At 33.2% G+C, this 15,198-nt stretch overlaps 1 protein-coding gene across 3 annotated transcripts; it reads right to left on the reverse strand.

Annotated features, from left to right (window-relative positions):
- Positions 1-1,822: 1,822 nt before the first annotated feature.
- LOC18035916 (pleiotropic drug resistance protein 1) lies at positions 1,823-9,081 on the reverse strand. 3 transcript variants are annotated; one of them, XM_024181308.1, is made up of 23 exons: positions 8,753-9,081; positions 8,314-8,434; positions 8,129-8,217; positions 7,964-8,048; positions 7,418-7,577; positions 7,268-7,344; positions 6,846-6,990; positions 6,437-6,738; positions 6,033-6,314; positions 5,634-5,950; positions 5,389-5,549; positions 5,198-5,301; positions 4,957-5,113; positions 4,748-4,870; positions 4,493-4,656; positions 4,084-4,416; positions 3,644-3,934; positions 3,454-3,537; positions 3,199-3,332; positions 2,904-3,131; positions 2,626-2,797; positions 2,279-2,533; positions 1,823-2,139 (listed from the first exon to the last, which is right to left on the reverse strand). In XM_024181308.1, exons 1-23 carry the CDS (start codon positions 9,079-9,081, stop codon positions 1,882-1,884), a joined length of 4,371 nt encoding a protein of 1,456 aa, XP_024037076.1. In that variant the 3' UTR covers positions 1,823-1,881. The 3 variants fall into 3 exon arrangements, with proteins under 3 accessions (XP_024037076.1, XP_024037077.1, XP_024037078.1); XM_024181309.1 differs by having other exon boundaries at positions 4,493-4,602; positions 4,745-4,870; XM_024181310.1 differs by having other exon boundaries at positions 4,493-4,588; positions 4,740-4,870.
- Between the last annotated feature and the right edge of the window lie 6,117 nt (positions 9,082-15,198).

The raw sequence follows: 15,198 nt of genomic DNA on the forward strand, positions 1-15,198 counted from the left end.
AGCCGTTTTCAGTAAACGGTTAGCCGTTTGCTACAGTGATTACTACAGTGAAATTATTTTCTAAAATTATAATTTTATCCTAAAACTTTCTATAATTATACTATGGCTCAAATTGTCATAAAACTTTACAAATAAGTCCATTTCCAGAGTTTCAAAACTTTTTCAATTTAGACCATTAATTAAAAACAACCAATTTCATAAAATCATTTTTAATCTTGTTTGTTATCATCAAAATCAACATTATGGATACACATATGCTAACACTAGAGTTGTTAAAAAATAATACCAAAACGTGCTTTATCCAATTTAGCTTAAGAAACTCAAGTAATATCTTTTTGGGTGAGCTTAATCAAATATTAAATTCATTGATTTGAAAATCAATATTAATCACCTCGACTCAAGTAAAGTGAATACGAGAATAACAGTTATAAATTTGAGCTTGACACGGGATATTGAGCTCCTTATTAGACTAATCATGACTCAAGCCATAGAACAAACAATGATGGTTTAATTTATTCCATATTGAGGAAAAATGGAATACGTATGATAATAAAATCTTGTAACACATTTTGTAGTTTTATTTATACCAATCTTGAAGAGTTTGTTAAGAGATTTAACCATAAATATTCCCAAAATACTATTTTTTAAAAAATTTTATAAGATTGTATGAAAACAAAAGAGTTGTTAGAAAGAGTGAAAACTAGATGTATATTCACTATTTGCACTACAATCTTCCTTTATTTCAAAGAATAATCATTATTTATACACTCGACGATTAGTGCAAATGACGAAAGATTGTAGTATCCTATAAACTCTGGGTTGGGCTTGACTTGCGTTTAAATGTCAACCCAACTCTTTTACAACCCAAGTATCCAACCTAATCCAAAGCTATTTTAATTATTTTGGGTTTCGTTTGAACTTTTCTTCCGAGTGTAAATGTCTTAGCTAGCATTGGTAAACCCATCCATCCTATAATTGCAATAAATTATCAATTGTCAAACCATATATTAATTACTAAATAATTATTAAAAATGGAAATATTTCAAATATATAAATATATAACGGATTAAAAATCATAAATTTTTAGAACATTAAAACAAAGTTTATCACAAAAATCATAATTTCTATATAAATAGAGGGTCGGGGTAGCAACTTAAACTCGCTCATCAACATTATATTTACAAGCATTAAGAAGTACATATTAAAAATTAATGCTTAATTTTTCTTAATTAAAGTTTTTTTTTCAATTTTTACTATAAAGCCAACCGCACCGCCTAGTGGTTCAAATTCTGGTTTTGGCGCTAAAATCTAGCTGACGTGGCATTAGTGGTGGGGCCTACAGGCTGGGTTAGTTAGAAAGTTGGTTAGTAAAATCGCTTTTACTTTGTTGACTTGAGCTATTAAAGCTGATTAGCAGTGCTGCTTTGGTAGATTGTATCTCGAGTTGTAGTTGGAGCCAGTGAGGGAATCAGAGCTCTTTGGAAAGCTTGTAAATCCCTCTTGAATTCCGGTTTGCTTTCTGTCAATAAAGATAGAGCGAGATGATTGTTCTTGTTTCATGAATTCGCCTGCTTTGTGCTGTGTGTGCTCTCTGTTGCACATTCGGTTCTCGCTGTTTCAGTTAGTTTCTGGTAATTCTCTAAATTCATTTGTTAGTGATCTTGATTAAGAATGAAACAACATTTGAATACTGACCAAAAAGAAGAAGGAAGGCAAAAAATTCCCATAAATATAGATATTACTGTTGAAAAGCTGTACAAGTGATTGATATCCTCCTTTCATTACACTGGATGATGATATATATATATGTGTGTGTGTGAAAGTTTGGTAACAATTATTTTTCCATTCATCAGATATGATCTCAAAAATGAAACCAAAGATCTATCGATTCTGGAAATTGAACCTCTTTATACCTGCTGCAAAGAGAACTCCAAAGAGCACTGCAAAGGCAGCAACAACAACTGCAACTACACCCAGAAACTCATGTTTGAAATCAAAATAATTTCTGACAAACTGTTTTACTGTTTCACCGTTTTCCATTTTGTCCTCTACATCTCCAAACTGTGAAGCAAACAATCCGTACATGGTCCAAGCTACAGGATTTGCCCAGTAGTACCATCTCCACCATTCAGGAATCCTCTGTTGTTTGACAAGTTGAAAGACAAGAAAATAAATAGCTACATAGTTTCGGAAAGCTATGAAATCTGCTACATAGTTTCGGAAAGCTATGAAATCTATCTAGCATCTTGAATAGAAATGGAGGAAGAAAAATACTTACAGGTCTTGGTATTACAAACCCGGAAAAGACATTCCACAGCCCATAAAATAAAGTCGAAACAATGGCAGCAATGTGGTGGTTTGGTGTCATAGCCACTGTCATCATGCCATAGAAGGTGAAGTACAATAAGGTGAAGAACATAAAGAACAAATACCAAAAGAACTTGGCTGCTGTCCACTCAAATCCAATCATAGCATACACTATAACGCCATACACTACTGACAGAACAAATAGATAAGGTATCTCAATCATAACCTGCAGAAAAGAAAAATAAAATATATCAGAAAAGAAACACAATTCCTTTCGAGATGTGAAACAATTATATATCATGTGTCAAAAAAATTTACTTGTGCAAATGCATATGGCATGCCAGAGTACATTCCAGCGCCTTTTTCCCTATAGAAGACTGCCCTTTCAACAGCTACTACTGGCTGCACTGATGAACAATACTGCGCTCCAACAAAGAAAACAGCAGTGTACATTGAACCCATTGCATTGAACAGATCTCGGTTCCTTTTCCTACAAATTTAAAATGTCATAATTTAGATTAAAAGGAATATTCAACTACGAGGCTGTGAATAACGATTAAAGTATATAGTTTTATAGATTCCTAATCGTAACTCACACTTTAGTGCCCATGTCCCAGAACATTGTTCCAAATGTCAAAGCTATGGCAGTTGTAAATAGAAATCTAACGGCGTTGTAAGGTGGATTTCGCCAGTATGACCAGTGTTGTTTCCACAAACAAGCCATAAATTGCATGAAAAATGACCGAGAGTACTGAGTAGGAAAATAAATGTCTTTTGAACCCGGAACAGGCTTGCTTAATTCTTCAATAAGTGCTTTGTTTCTCCTGGAGCATATGGCATAGATTAGCGTCAATTTTGAGCTAAACAAATGACGGTACTGTATTAGTATACCTGTACAAGTCTGAGAGTTTGTAAATATTATGAAAATCAACCCCCAAAGCTAATTCTTGTGATCTAGCCGTAACTTCCAACATCCAAGTTGCTGGGTTGCAACCATCTTTAATTTTTTGGACTCCAGGAATTGCCTTCATAAAAATAAATGTATGCGCATCAGCGACTTTCATAATGTAAAGTAAGGAAGTCAAGTTATAATGTGATTTCAAGTTAGGTTTCCTTTGAAATATGAGAATGTGCATCAGGTCATACTTCCAGATAGTTGATTAGATCGCAAGAATGGTGGCCCAGAGGCCCAAAATAAATCTCCTGTCCCCCTCGCTTCACTAGAAGTAGCTGCAACGCATTGTTAAACGATGATAATCAACATGCGGGTAAAGAAAGGAAAAGGTAAAAAGGAAAAACTTTTGGCTCCTTTAATCCAGTATTTGATATTTCTTACCTCATCAAAGGATTCAAATATGTCAATGCTTGGTTGATGGATCGTGCAAACGACTGTTCTTCCAGTTTCTACTGTGTTTTTAACAGTTCTCATAACAATTGCAGCAGCCCTTGCATCTAGCCCTGATGTTGGCTCATCCATAAATATGATGGACGGGTTAGCCACGAGCTCAACCGCGATCGTAAGTCTCTTACGCTGCTCTGTTGACAGACCACTTACACCTGGCAAACCAACCAGTGATTGTCTCAATGGGTTCAGCTCCACGAGCTCCATGATTTCTTCAATAAACATCTGTAAATCAAGGGTAAAACTGAAAATTGGTATGACCATATCCATCCAAGAATGTATTGAGGGAATGAAACCGTTTCTATTCTTGTTGACCGTGTTTAACTTATTTTAGTTTTCAATAACAGAACACTTCAGGTGACTTCATTACCCACCTTTCTGGTTTCAGAATCAACTTCAGGTGGTAAACGAAGCCAGGCCGAGTAGAGCAATGACTCATAGACAGTAACTAAAGGAGAGTGGATGTCATTTTGCTCGCAGTATCCTGAAATGCGAGTAAATGTTTCCTGTTTTTTCGGGTAACCAGATATTGTTATGCTCCCAGTAATATATCCACCCGTTTTCCTACCAGCTAACACATCCATCAAAGTGGTTTTACCAGCACCACTGACACCCATTAACGCTGTAAGAACCCCGGGCCTGAAAGCACCGCTCACACCATTTAGAAGCACTAATTTATCTTCATGGACACCTTGAAGTTTCATTTCCTGCAAAATTAGATCGAACCAATTAGTCTTCATCAAACCTTTTGAATTTCCTATTTGGTTTTCAAATTAATGTTACCTGTGGCATGTCGACTGAGTAAACGACCTCATCAAAAGTAAGGGAATGAGGTTCAAATGGAAGAACCATCCCTTTTTTCCTAATTAGATTTCTGATCTCAACAGCTGTCTCTGTCACAGAAGAGGACATAGAGGAGCTTCTTTCCCAAATGTAATCTACACTCTCTGCGTATTAACAATAATTGATTAGCACCAATTCCACTGCATGCCACAAAATATCTCATATTTTCTCAAATAAACCAGAAGACTTTACCACCTGAGCGAGTTCGGAGGCTAGAACTACTTCCACTGGTTGATGACTGAAGAGTTCCTCCAGTTCTGTTATCTTTTTCATTACTTTCAGATTCGTCAAATATAACAGCCCGAGGCTTCTCAAATTCTGCACATATATATTCACATGAAATTACAACATAAACTCACTGTTTTAGAAGAAGTGATTAAAACGAAGAAGGTAAAGATACCCACTGTTGAGAAAAGTAAGTGACAGAGTGAAACCAACGTTGAACATTAGTAAAAAACCTATCACAGCCCCCAATCCAAGCCAATACCAATATGCATGTGGAAAGAACCCACGAGACTTCAAAGCTTGCACTCCAAGTGATTCATTTGAGTTTGTAGTGAACTATGATATGAAAAATTACAGACATCAGAATTTTACTAAAAGACAAATACACTATCATGGACACGGCTTAAATCTGGGAATTACCTTTCTCCAACTGTGCCCAAGGAACTCGTTAGCCACTATTGCATTCTGCGCATACATCATAGGTGAACACCAATAACCCCATATCCACCATTTATTGATGTCATCTGTGTTTTTAGAAATGAAATGGAAGTATGATAGTTATATTTTGATAAAGTAGCTAACTAGACTATTTTGCTTGTATATTTCTGTACCTCGTGAAAGAACAAATCCACCCAATGCAAAAAGCATAAGCAATGCAAATGAACCAAATGACATAGCAACAATCATGTTCCTGCCTGCTGCTCCAATGAATCGGAACAATGCAGTAGCCATCTGGTTAACAAATAAGAGAAGCAAGTACTGCTTAAAAAACCTGCAGCAAGAAAATCAACTCTTAAACTAATTGGATAAACAGGTCATGAAATCAAATATTCTCAGATTATACTAGCAAATTTACCTTCCAACGTTGGGATCAAACCCAATTACATAATAGGTGAGGAATACCCAAGCGGCAACCTCCAGGAATGAGATAGGGATCTTGACTATCCATGCAGGAAGGGCATATGACCAGGCAGGATAGAATCGGAGGTCTCTTTGCTTGTAGAAGACGGGAAGCTTAGCTATGGTCATAGAAATATCTGACATTCCATTGAACATTGTCATCATAACAGCAAAGAATGAGGCACCAATGTAAATTCCTCCATCGTTTACTGAATCTTTGGGCATCTTCGTTCTGAAGAAGAGTGACATAGATACCATTGCCACAGTTGAAAGCTTGTAGCGGGGGAATGTATCAATAAATCATTTATCACTTCAAGAAAAAACTAAAACAGTTCAAAACTAAGTTAATACTCACTTGTGTGAGCTTGAAGATGTAGACAAATGAATTTCTTTTCATGAGCAAAAATTCTCGTGAGATGTTAGCTTTCAATAATTCCTTCTTGCCCACACCGTACTCTTTCATACTCAAAGCAGCTGGGTGGCTCTTGCTCTTGTCAAATGGAGTTCGAAGCTCCGCTGTGAGTTTCTGTCCCACATGAAACGATTGGAATGCCTCACAAAATTCCTGAACTGTGACAAACCTGTAACGCATCTCTTTATGGGCCCAATACTGCTGTTGGTCTTTCCTTGAAGTCACCTGTATACGAGAAGTTACAGTTTACTTCCATCTTTGCTTGTGAACAACTTAAGCCACCGCATTATTTTATTTGAAAGACAGGAGACTCATATTTTAAAAGAAACAGCTTTATTTGCTCTTACTTCTTGTAAGAAGTCAGCCACGCCTTTCCTTTCTGGACATTTAAAGCCCATGGATTCAAAAAAATCTAGCACCAGTTCGCGGGGACCCTGGTACACAATCAGGCCATCAGATAGAAGGATAATATCATCAAATAGATCATAAGTCTCCGGTGCTGGCTGCAGTAGAGATATCACTGCGGTTCCATTAAGGATATGAGTATTTTGCCTAAAAGAATTCACGATTTGAAAAGTTGTCGAGCTGTCCAAGCCATTAGATATCTCATCCATAAACAGTGCCAAAGCTGGTCCTACCAATATTTCACCTATACTTGAATGAAATTTTTATATGTGTAAGTATAGGCATTGATATTTTTTCTTTTTTTTAACCTGTGAACGAAACAGAAATGAATCTACGAAGCTTAGCATTTACCTGTTGTCACACGCCTTTTTTGCCCACCTGATATACCTCTTATCATTTCATCACCGACCAAGGTATCAGCACAGATATCAAGTCCTAAAACCTTTAGATAATAATCTGTGAGTACATTGGCCTCTTGGCCTTCAGTTGCTGCTGCCTGAGACATTACAAGATAGAGAATTACCATAACTTATTCAATCACCATGAATGTGACTCCTTGTCAATAACAATGATTCCCTTCCAACTCTATTTTTATCGGACAAAAGTGAAATGGGCTAATTGAACATCAAAGTTCATATATTAGGATTCAATTTAAGCCATGGGAGCACAAGATTGAAGACTAGCTTAATTGAAACTCAACTATAACAAATGATTTTTATGATTCAGTTCGCTAGATGCTAAACATGTTTTAAACAAACGTCGGCTGCTCTTACCTTCATGAAGACATCAATATCAGGATCCGGCTTTATACCTGCTTCGTTTTCTCTTTTGTCCAACTCTGTTAACATGTCTGCATTTCTCAAAAGCAACGAGTTTTATAGCTGAAGGGAAAATAAAAGCTAAAAAAAAAAAATCAAACCTACCAAAACGGGATCCAACCCCCTGGCATCTAGCAGAGAAGGCCAAAGTTTCCCTTACAGTCATTTCGCCGATATGATTATCATGTTGACTGATATAAGCAGCTACTCTCTGAGGCTCAAATTCGTCCATGTTGTGACCATTGTATGTCACCCTGCCAGAAACCTACAAGGAGACAGTTTGATTCTTCAATTAGACATAATTAAAAAGAGTGAACTATAGGCTTATTTGGGATTGAGATTGGGTAGTTGTATCTTAAAAAATACAGTTCTAAAGTATTTGATAAACACTAGTTGATGTAATTTAGAAGCTAAATTGATTTGATTTTACATTAATTATGATGAAAAATCCATTATTTCTTTACTGATTTTGTCAAAATATTTATTTAAAAATTATTTTTACTACATAATATTAACTTTTATTTTATAGTTATAAATTTTTTCACACTAGTGATAATTTAAAAATTACAATGCCTCAATCCCAAATAGGGTCTATAACTGTTGAGAGCGAAAACTCTCTGAAATAATTAGAGACTTTTACTAATTAGTCACCTTTAGACTAGAATCAAGCTTCCCGGCCAAAGCCAACAGAAGTGTGGTCTTGCCAGAACTTGGAGGACCCAAAAGCAATGTCATGCTGCAAAAATTTTGAGATCAGTACCCAAAAATTCAATAAAACACAAGTAAATTGAGAAGCAATAGGAATTAAATTCTCACCTGCCTGGCCTTATGATTCCACTTACATCCTTCAGGATTGTCAAGTGTTTCTTTTTAGTTGGCAGAATTTGGAGAGAGTTCAAGGAACCCTTAAAACGTATGCAGGTTGTTAAAAAATAAATAAACTAAACACAAAACACAACCAATTTTACAAATATTAGTGATTTCTACTTGCAGAGTGCTACCTCGATGATGTTGGTAAAGAAGTTAGTGAATGTTGGCAAGGCTTTACTTGCTAAAAATGCTTCAGCTTCAACATTCAAATTTTCATATCGAACTTCGACTTCAGGAAGTTCTATTCCAACTCTGCCAAAAAAAAAAATGACAATCATATCCTAAATACAAACTCACAACTTAAAAATTCAACATCCTTATAAAAAAAAATAAAAAGGTTCTTCAGTTATAAGATCACCAATCATTGAAGCATTCAACTCAGAAAACTAGTCTATTAGATAAAGTAACCAATGCCCATACAGATTGCTTATTTTTATTTTTATTTTAACAAAAACTTATAGACTGCATGCATACCATCTAAAGAATACACATGAAAAGAACAACTTCAGGAACCAGAACAGAACTCCTCTGTTTGGCTACCGAGAAAATTTTGATAAAAAAGAAAATTACGCGTCAAAGCGGTCCCTGAGCTTCAACAAGAAGTGCTCATTATCAACTGAAGGTTCTCTGACCAATTTATCAATCAACTTCTGCCTTGCTTGCGGTCCAAGAGTAGAAACATCATCAGCTTCAGTAGCTTCACCACTTGAATTAGTTATCATTTTCCTGAAAGGACTATTATAAGTAGGCAAATTCTCAAGAGCAGCCCGTTTTAGAGCCTCCTCATCATCGTCTTCTTCTTTTGGAGACCTTGGAAATGTACCCTCGGAAGTGCTTCTCCATGTAGAAGCACCTGGACTTAAACAACTAGTAGGCCGGTATGTAATGTCACCCTCCATTACAACTGAAACCAAACAAAACCCACAATTATTCGAAACTGGTTATGCAAACAACTAATTTCGATATTAGTGCATAAGACATTCACTCAAAACTTTTTGAGCGATTGAAAATTTTGTCTGAAGTTTGCACCGTCTTTCCAAATTTTGAGTATTACGACCATATTTTAAGAGCCATTTTGTTTTATAACTAGCGATAGGTGGCCGTCCAAAAATTGTTGTCAAAGTCAACGCGTACCGTTATACAACAACAGCAACAAAACAACATAACAATGAAAAATTATTTTTCTACATTATCGTAGACAATGGATTCAACGTATTGAATTCCTAAAAATGACACCAATGTTACTGTCCTTTTAGAGGCAGGATTTAGCAGGGTGGGTAAATCCGAATTTGACTCTTTTGCTTTGCTTGTACGTAATTTTTAGGTTTAAACACTCTAAATTTAGAACTGCGGATGGTGATCAGATTCACCCTTGTGACGTCGGAATACAATAATGAAGGTTAACATAAAAGTAATTTGGGGATACACTTGCTAAATTTTTAAGTATTTTTGTGTCATGTTTATGAAAATTTTAGTGTTTTCTTTTTCTTTTTTTTTCAATATTGTCCAATACCAATAATTTCTCAGGGATGATATCCCCCTCCCCCATAATTTTTGCCAACTCTAAACTAAAAATAATTAATAAAATTAATTTAAAATTCAAACAAAGAAAAAGTTTAGACAATTAATCAGTTATATCCTTCTTTCTTTATTTATTTTCTGTGACTAAACATCTTTTACCATTAAGGTTGCTTTAATATTAGTTGAATTTATTATTTTACCATTATAAAGTGCCAAAATAACTGCAAATAAATAATTTTAACTTCAAGAATTTTTTATTTCGTATAAAATACATTTTTTGTAAATTATTGGATTTCATTTTAAAATATTGATTATGTAAGTTATAAAACTAAATTACTATTGCACAATATCATAAGTTATACTTGTAGTCTGAATTGATATTTAAATATTTAATAGCCAATTAAGTTTTACTTAGATTAGTTGAAAGTTTAAGAACAATACTGACTTGTAGGTGCCAGTTAGTTTAATTGTTTGAATCTTTTAAGTGAAAACAAGTGTTTAAGGTTCGAACCCTACTCACATTTTTTTAGAAGTGATCCAAGGTGGCGTTTGTTTTTTTGTTTGAAATCTGAATAGAGTTAAATTAGTTTGAGGGTTGGATACCTGAATCTAAATGATACCCTTGTTTCTTTGTCTGAATTGCTTAAAACAAATATTAATTTTTTTTTAACTTAAAAATCTGAAAATGAATTTTTTTACTTTTCTACCATTACAAATTATAAATATCAAAAAAAATAAGAAACATCTCAAAGAACTTAAATAAGGTAATATATTATCATAATATAAATCATATTTAATTGAATACAACCATTTATATTCTAAATTAGTATATGTTAATCAACTTTGTTATTAGTTTATGATGTTTTTATATGAAAAATATTCATAAAATATGAAGATAAATAATGCTAATTTGAAGAAAATAAAAAGAAAAAAATAATAATAGTCCATTACTATATTATCACAAGTTATAGATACTGGTAATAATGCTAATTATTAAATTTTATTCAGGTATAGATGAAAAATAATTAGTTAGATAGGGATATTTTGGAGAATATCTTTTAATAATATCATTCTGACTTTTTAAATTAAGCAAAAAAAATTAAAAAATTAGCTTAATAACTTAATGACTGAAAATTTTCATTAAATTGAAAAAACAAACAAACTTAATAACTTAACTAATTGAAATTAAGTAAAAAAAAAAAAAAAACAGCTCCTAAGTTATTATTATAACTATTTTGAAAAAGAAAGAAAATTATCAATTATCAACCTTAAGTTTAGTATCTTATAAAAAATATTACAAAAGCTTGACTTTGTTCAATTTTCAGTCCAAAGTTTGCAATTTACATCAACTATCCACTAAAAAAAGTATAACTACCCTTACGAAATGACAAACAAAAGTAAAAGTAAAATATATTAATAGTTATTTTGTAAGAGTAATTCTATTTTTTCGATATATGGTTGATATAAATTCAAATTTTTAGAGTATTTTTATGATATTATAAGCTTAAGGTAGATAAATGATAATTTTTTAAAAAAGAATAAGAGTAGGCTTCTTGAACATTATCTCATACTTTTATCCTATGCCCATGTTCATTTGGAAAAAATAGTAGGAGAGAAAAGGAATAGAAAGGAAAGAACGGGAGAGAAAATTAGTGAGAAAAAGGGGGTTAATATCATTTTTATTATTTGGTTCGACATAGAATTCAATTTTCCATGTTCGGTCGAAAATATCATGTTTGTTACATTCATGATTGTTGAATTGAAATGAAAATGAAGGGAACCCTTTTCCAAGAAGTATGGACAAACTAAATTTTATAGAATTGAAGCATTTCACAAAGTGTCGGGAAATTTAATTGATTGATTTGTTTCTATTCTACCAGCATTATAGAACAAAAGCTTATCATCAAATTGTTAGATGAAAATAATATATTTTTTTCGTTTGATTAATTGTGACATGTTGTAAAATAATACCGTCATTCTTTGACTAAGTCTTCAATCGGTCTTTATCTTTGATCTCACAAAATTAAATATATTTATATATTTTTTTGTTTGATTAATTGTGACATATTGCAAAATAATAACACTATTTGACCAATTATTGGTCTCTTTATCCTTTACATTATATAATAATATCAAGATTATAAAAACAAATTTAGTTTGGCTTTTATAAGCATCTCATACATCCCTAGTGAGAAAATTTATGCACTATTTTATAAGCATTGGACTCTCCTAATTAAGTAAACTTACTCTAAGTTACAAAGGCTACTAGCCTATTAACAAAATATTGATTATGTGGGTTATAAAACTAAATTACTAATTTGCTTCTACACTATTTTATAGGTATTGGGCTCTCCTAATTAAATAAATGTGATTTAGGTTGCAAAGCCTAATAGCCTAATAACAATAAAATTTCATAAGACCAAATTCAAAGGAAAATTTTCAAGTTCTATAGGTACCATTGCACTCTCTAACCATATACCTCCTTCGCTCCTGCCCTGTAGAATCTAAGACTTTTGGCAAATCGCACTCTCTCATAGCCGGCTGCATGTTTTACTCATGTTGTGCTTTTAATCGTAAAGCGGCAAAGCATTTAAGATTATTGTTTTATATGATTGTCCAGGTCATTTCAAGTTTTATGTATAATTTCAAAAAAAAAATTATTACATGTTTAATGTTTTTCATAATATATCCCTTATTTTCTACATGCCTCAAAAATTTTCTATTACATCTAAACTACAATGCCTTAAAAAGAAATAAAAAAAAATTTGGGGTACATATATATATATATATAAAGACTAGACATACATAAATATAACTAACTCGAGAAGATCACAATATAAAAAAAAAAAAGAATTTACTATTAGGGAAGTTAATGATGCATGATGACATATGCATAGGAGACATTAAATTTGAGCAAATAGTATATGCTTTTGAAGCTTTTGGCAAGAGAATAAATACCGAAAGTCTTGCGAATTGAGTTCATGTCATTTTCACTATGTTCCGCTGTTTTTTTTTTTTTCCCTCAAATTCAAAGTTGAATGGTTTGCTAATTCCGAAAACTTTTCGAATTTTTATTTCTTTAATTTAATTGTCGTTTCCTTTTGTTTTTTCCTTTTTCGAACTTCTTTTATTCTATAATTGAGTCGAATAACAAATCCTCAAAACTTGAGAATGCGAGTATTTTAAGGGTTTATAGCCCTACAAGGAGTGTAATTAATTAAGATTATATTAGTATGAAAAGGCGTCCTAGTCTTGTTTTCTTTAATTAGATAAATTTTTTTATTCGTAGTCTCAATTTTCTTTTATTTCTTGATGTCTCTGCTAGTCAAATAACAAAATTTATATATGGAAGAATATCATTTTTAGTCCCTCTGAGAAATTGTTTTTACTACTAATTCTTTGATAAACTTTTAATACCTTATTGCATCCCTACCACTAAAACAACCACATAAAAAAAAAAAAAACTGTTGAACATTAAATCTAATATTTTGAGAAACAAATTAATTTAATTTTTTCCCCCTTCAACAGTGTATTTTAATTACTAAACAGCTTGCTGTACAGTAAAAAAGGATCAAATGAAATTAGGGATAGCAAAATTTTGCGAGAATGGCCATGCTTAGGTTGTTCAGTTTTGGCTGCCTTAACAAAATTATCGACAAAACAAAAAACGCATTACAGGACAGCGACTTCAAAAAATACGATTTAGGAAACGCTCGCATCACTTCCCCACATTGAATTTGAAGCCATAATCATTTTTTTTTTTTTTTATGTTTTTCTATGAAAGATTCAATATATATATATATATACATAGACCTCATAAGCTATATTTTTATTATCTGATCACAAACCAAATCTTAGCAGTGCTCTCCTTTGGACACGTTATAACAACACATCATATTCATAAACTTTTGCTTTTGATTGTCTTCGTCGGTTTGTGATGTATATTTTCAATCGTTTCAAAATGCAGATTCTCTTGAACTTTTATCGGAGTTCAAATCGGTGATTCACATTCTTTACTCATCTTGTCTCTTATTTATTTTTCAAAAATTTATTAAGATGTCTTCCTTATTTATGTAAAATAATAATAATAATAATAATAATAATAACAAAATAAAATAAATGAGTAGATGATCTTCAATTCCTCGAATACCTACTGATAAGTCAACGAATCCAAACATACCAAATCAACCAGAAACTCATATGGCAACATGTTCAACGAATCCAAACATACCAAATCAACCAGAAACTCATGTGGCAACATGTTCAGCGATTGACAAGACGGTCATGGCCAAAGATCACTACCCAAGATATTCAACGATTCTAAATCAAAGTGATTGAGTCTTTTCATATGTAAATATCTCTACAATTAAGGCATACAATTTAGTTGCCTTTTACAATATACCATATGCATGTATAAATACCTTACATATTATTCAATAACAAATCATCCAGTGAATATAATTCAAAATCACGAGTTTCTTCATGGTATCAGAGCCTATGGCTTCATCTTCATCCTCTCAATCTCAACCCAAACTCTCAATTCAATCATTCCACCAATGCTCTAGTCTTATTTCCATTAAGCTAACCTCAAACAATTATCTTATCTGGAAATCCCAAGTACTTCCACTTGTAAGGAGTCTTGGATTAGAGCACCATGTAATAACCGATGCCTCATTTCCATCAACTGTCAACACCGATGATGGAAAGAAAGTCCCTAATCCTGAATTTTTGCAATGGCAAAATAATGATGGATTGCTTATGACTTGGCTTAGGGGAATGATGTCTGAAGAAGTCTTGAGTATGGTAACTGGTGGCCTCACTGCTCGTGAAGTGTGGCTTGCCATTGAAGAGCAAATGCTCCTTGCAACCAAAGAACAAGAATCTTGGTTGAAGGATAGTTTCTATTCACTGAAAAAGGGGTCCCTCAAACTCGAAGATCTTATAAAAATGTTCAAGAATATTTGTGATCAACTTGCTGCGATTGGGAAACCTATTGCCGACGAAGACCAAGTCTTTCAACTAGCTCATTCTCTTGGCCCTCAATATGCTGATTTTAAGACAGCAATGCTGACCAAACCTCCCTATCCTAATATGAAGCGTTTTGTCTTGGCCTTACAAAATCATGAGCAAACTGTTGTTGCCCAGAGGGAAGTAAATAAGTCTGCTCAAATGAATCATAATGAAGCATTCTTTGGACAGCGGGGGCGAGGAGGCAAGAATCAACGTGGTGGTAGATACAACAATTTTCGCAGACGTGGTAACGGTGGAGGAAGAGGAAATGTGAACAATCAAAACAAGTTGAATTCTCAGCCTCCACCAAAACAAAACAAAGTAACGAACCAACAAGAACACGAAGAAGAAATAATTTGTCAAATTTGTGGCAAAAAGAACCATTCGGCTGTTAATTGTTGGTATCACTATGATTACTCTGATGAAGAGGACACACCCAAGGAACTTGCAGCCATGAATCTCCAAGATGGAAACGACCCTAAATT

The sequence above is a fragment of the Citrus clementina genome, unplaced genomic scaffold (genome assembly GCF_000493195.1).
Source record: "Citrus clementina cultivar Clemenules unplaced genomic scaffold, Citrus_clementina_v1.0 scaffold_7, whole genome shotgun sequence".
Taxonomy (NCBI): Eukaryota; Viridiplantae; Streptophyta; class Magnoliopsida; order Sapindales; family Rutaceae; genus Citrus; species Citrus x clementina.

Bases quoted from the DNA above. Each gene is read 5' to 3' on its own strand.
- LOC18035916 (XM_024181308.1), bottom strand. From the start codon at position 9,081: ATGGAGGGTGACATTACATACCGGCCTACTAGTTGTTTAAGTCCAGGT. The intron at 7,578-7,963 runs GTGACTAATTAG...GTCTCCTTGTAG, and splicing joins AGCTTGATTCTAGTCTAAAG to GTTTCTGGCAGGGTGACATA. The intron at 4,657-4,747 runs GTGGTAAAGTCT...GTTAATACGCAG, and splicing joins TAGCCTCCGAACTCGCTCAG to AGAGTGTAGATTACATTTGG.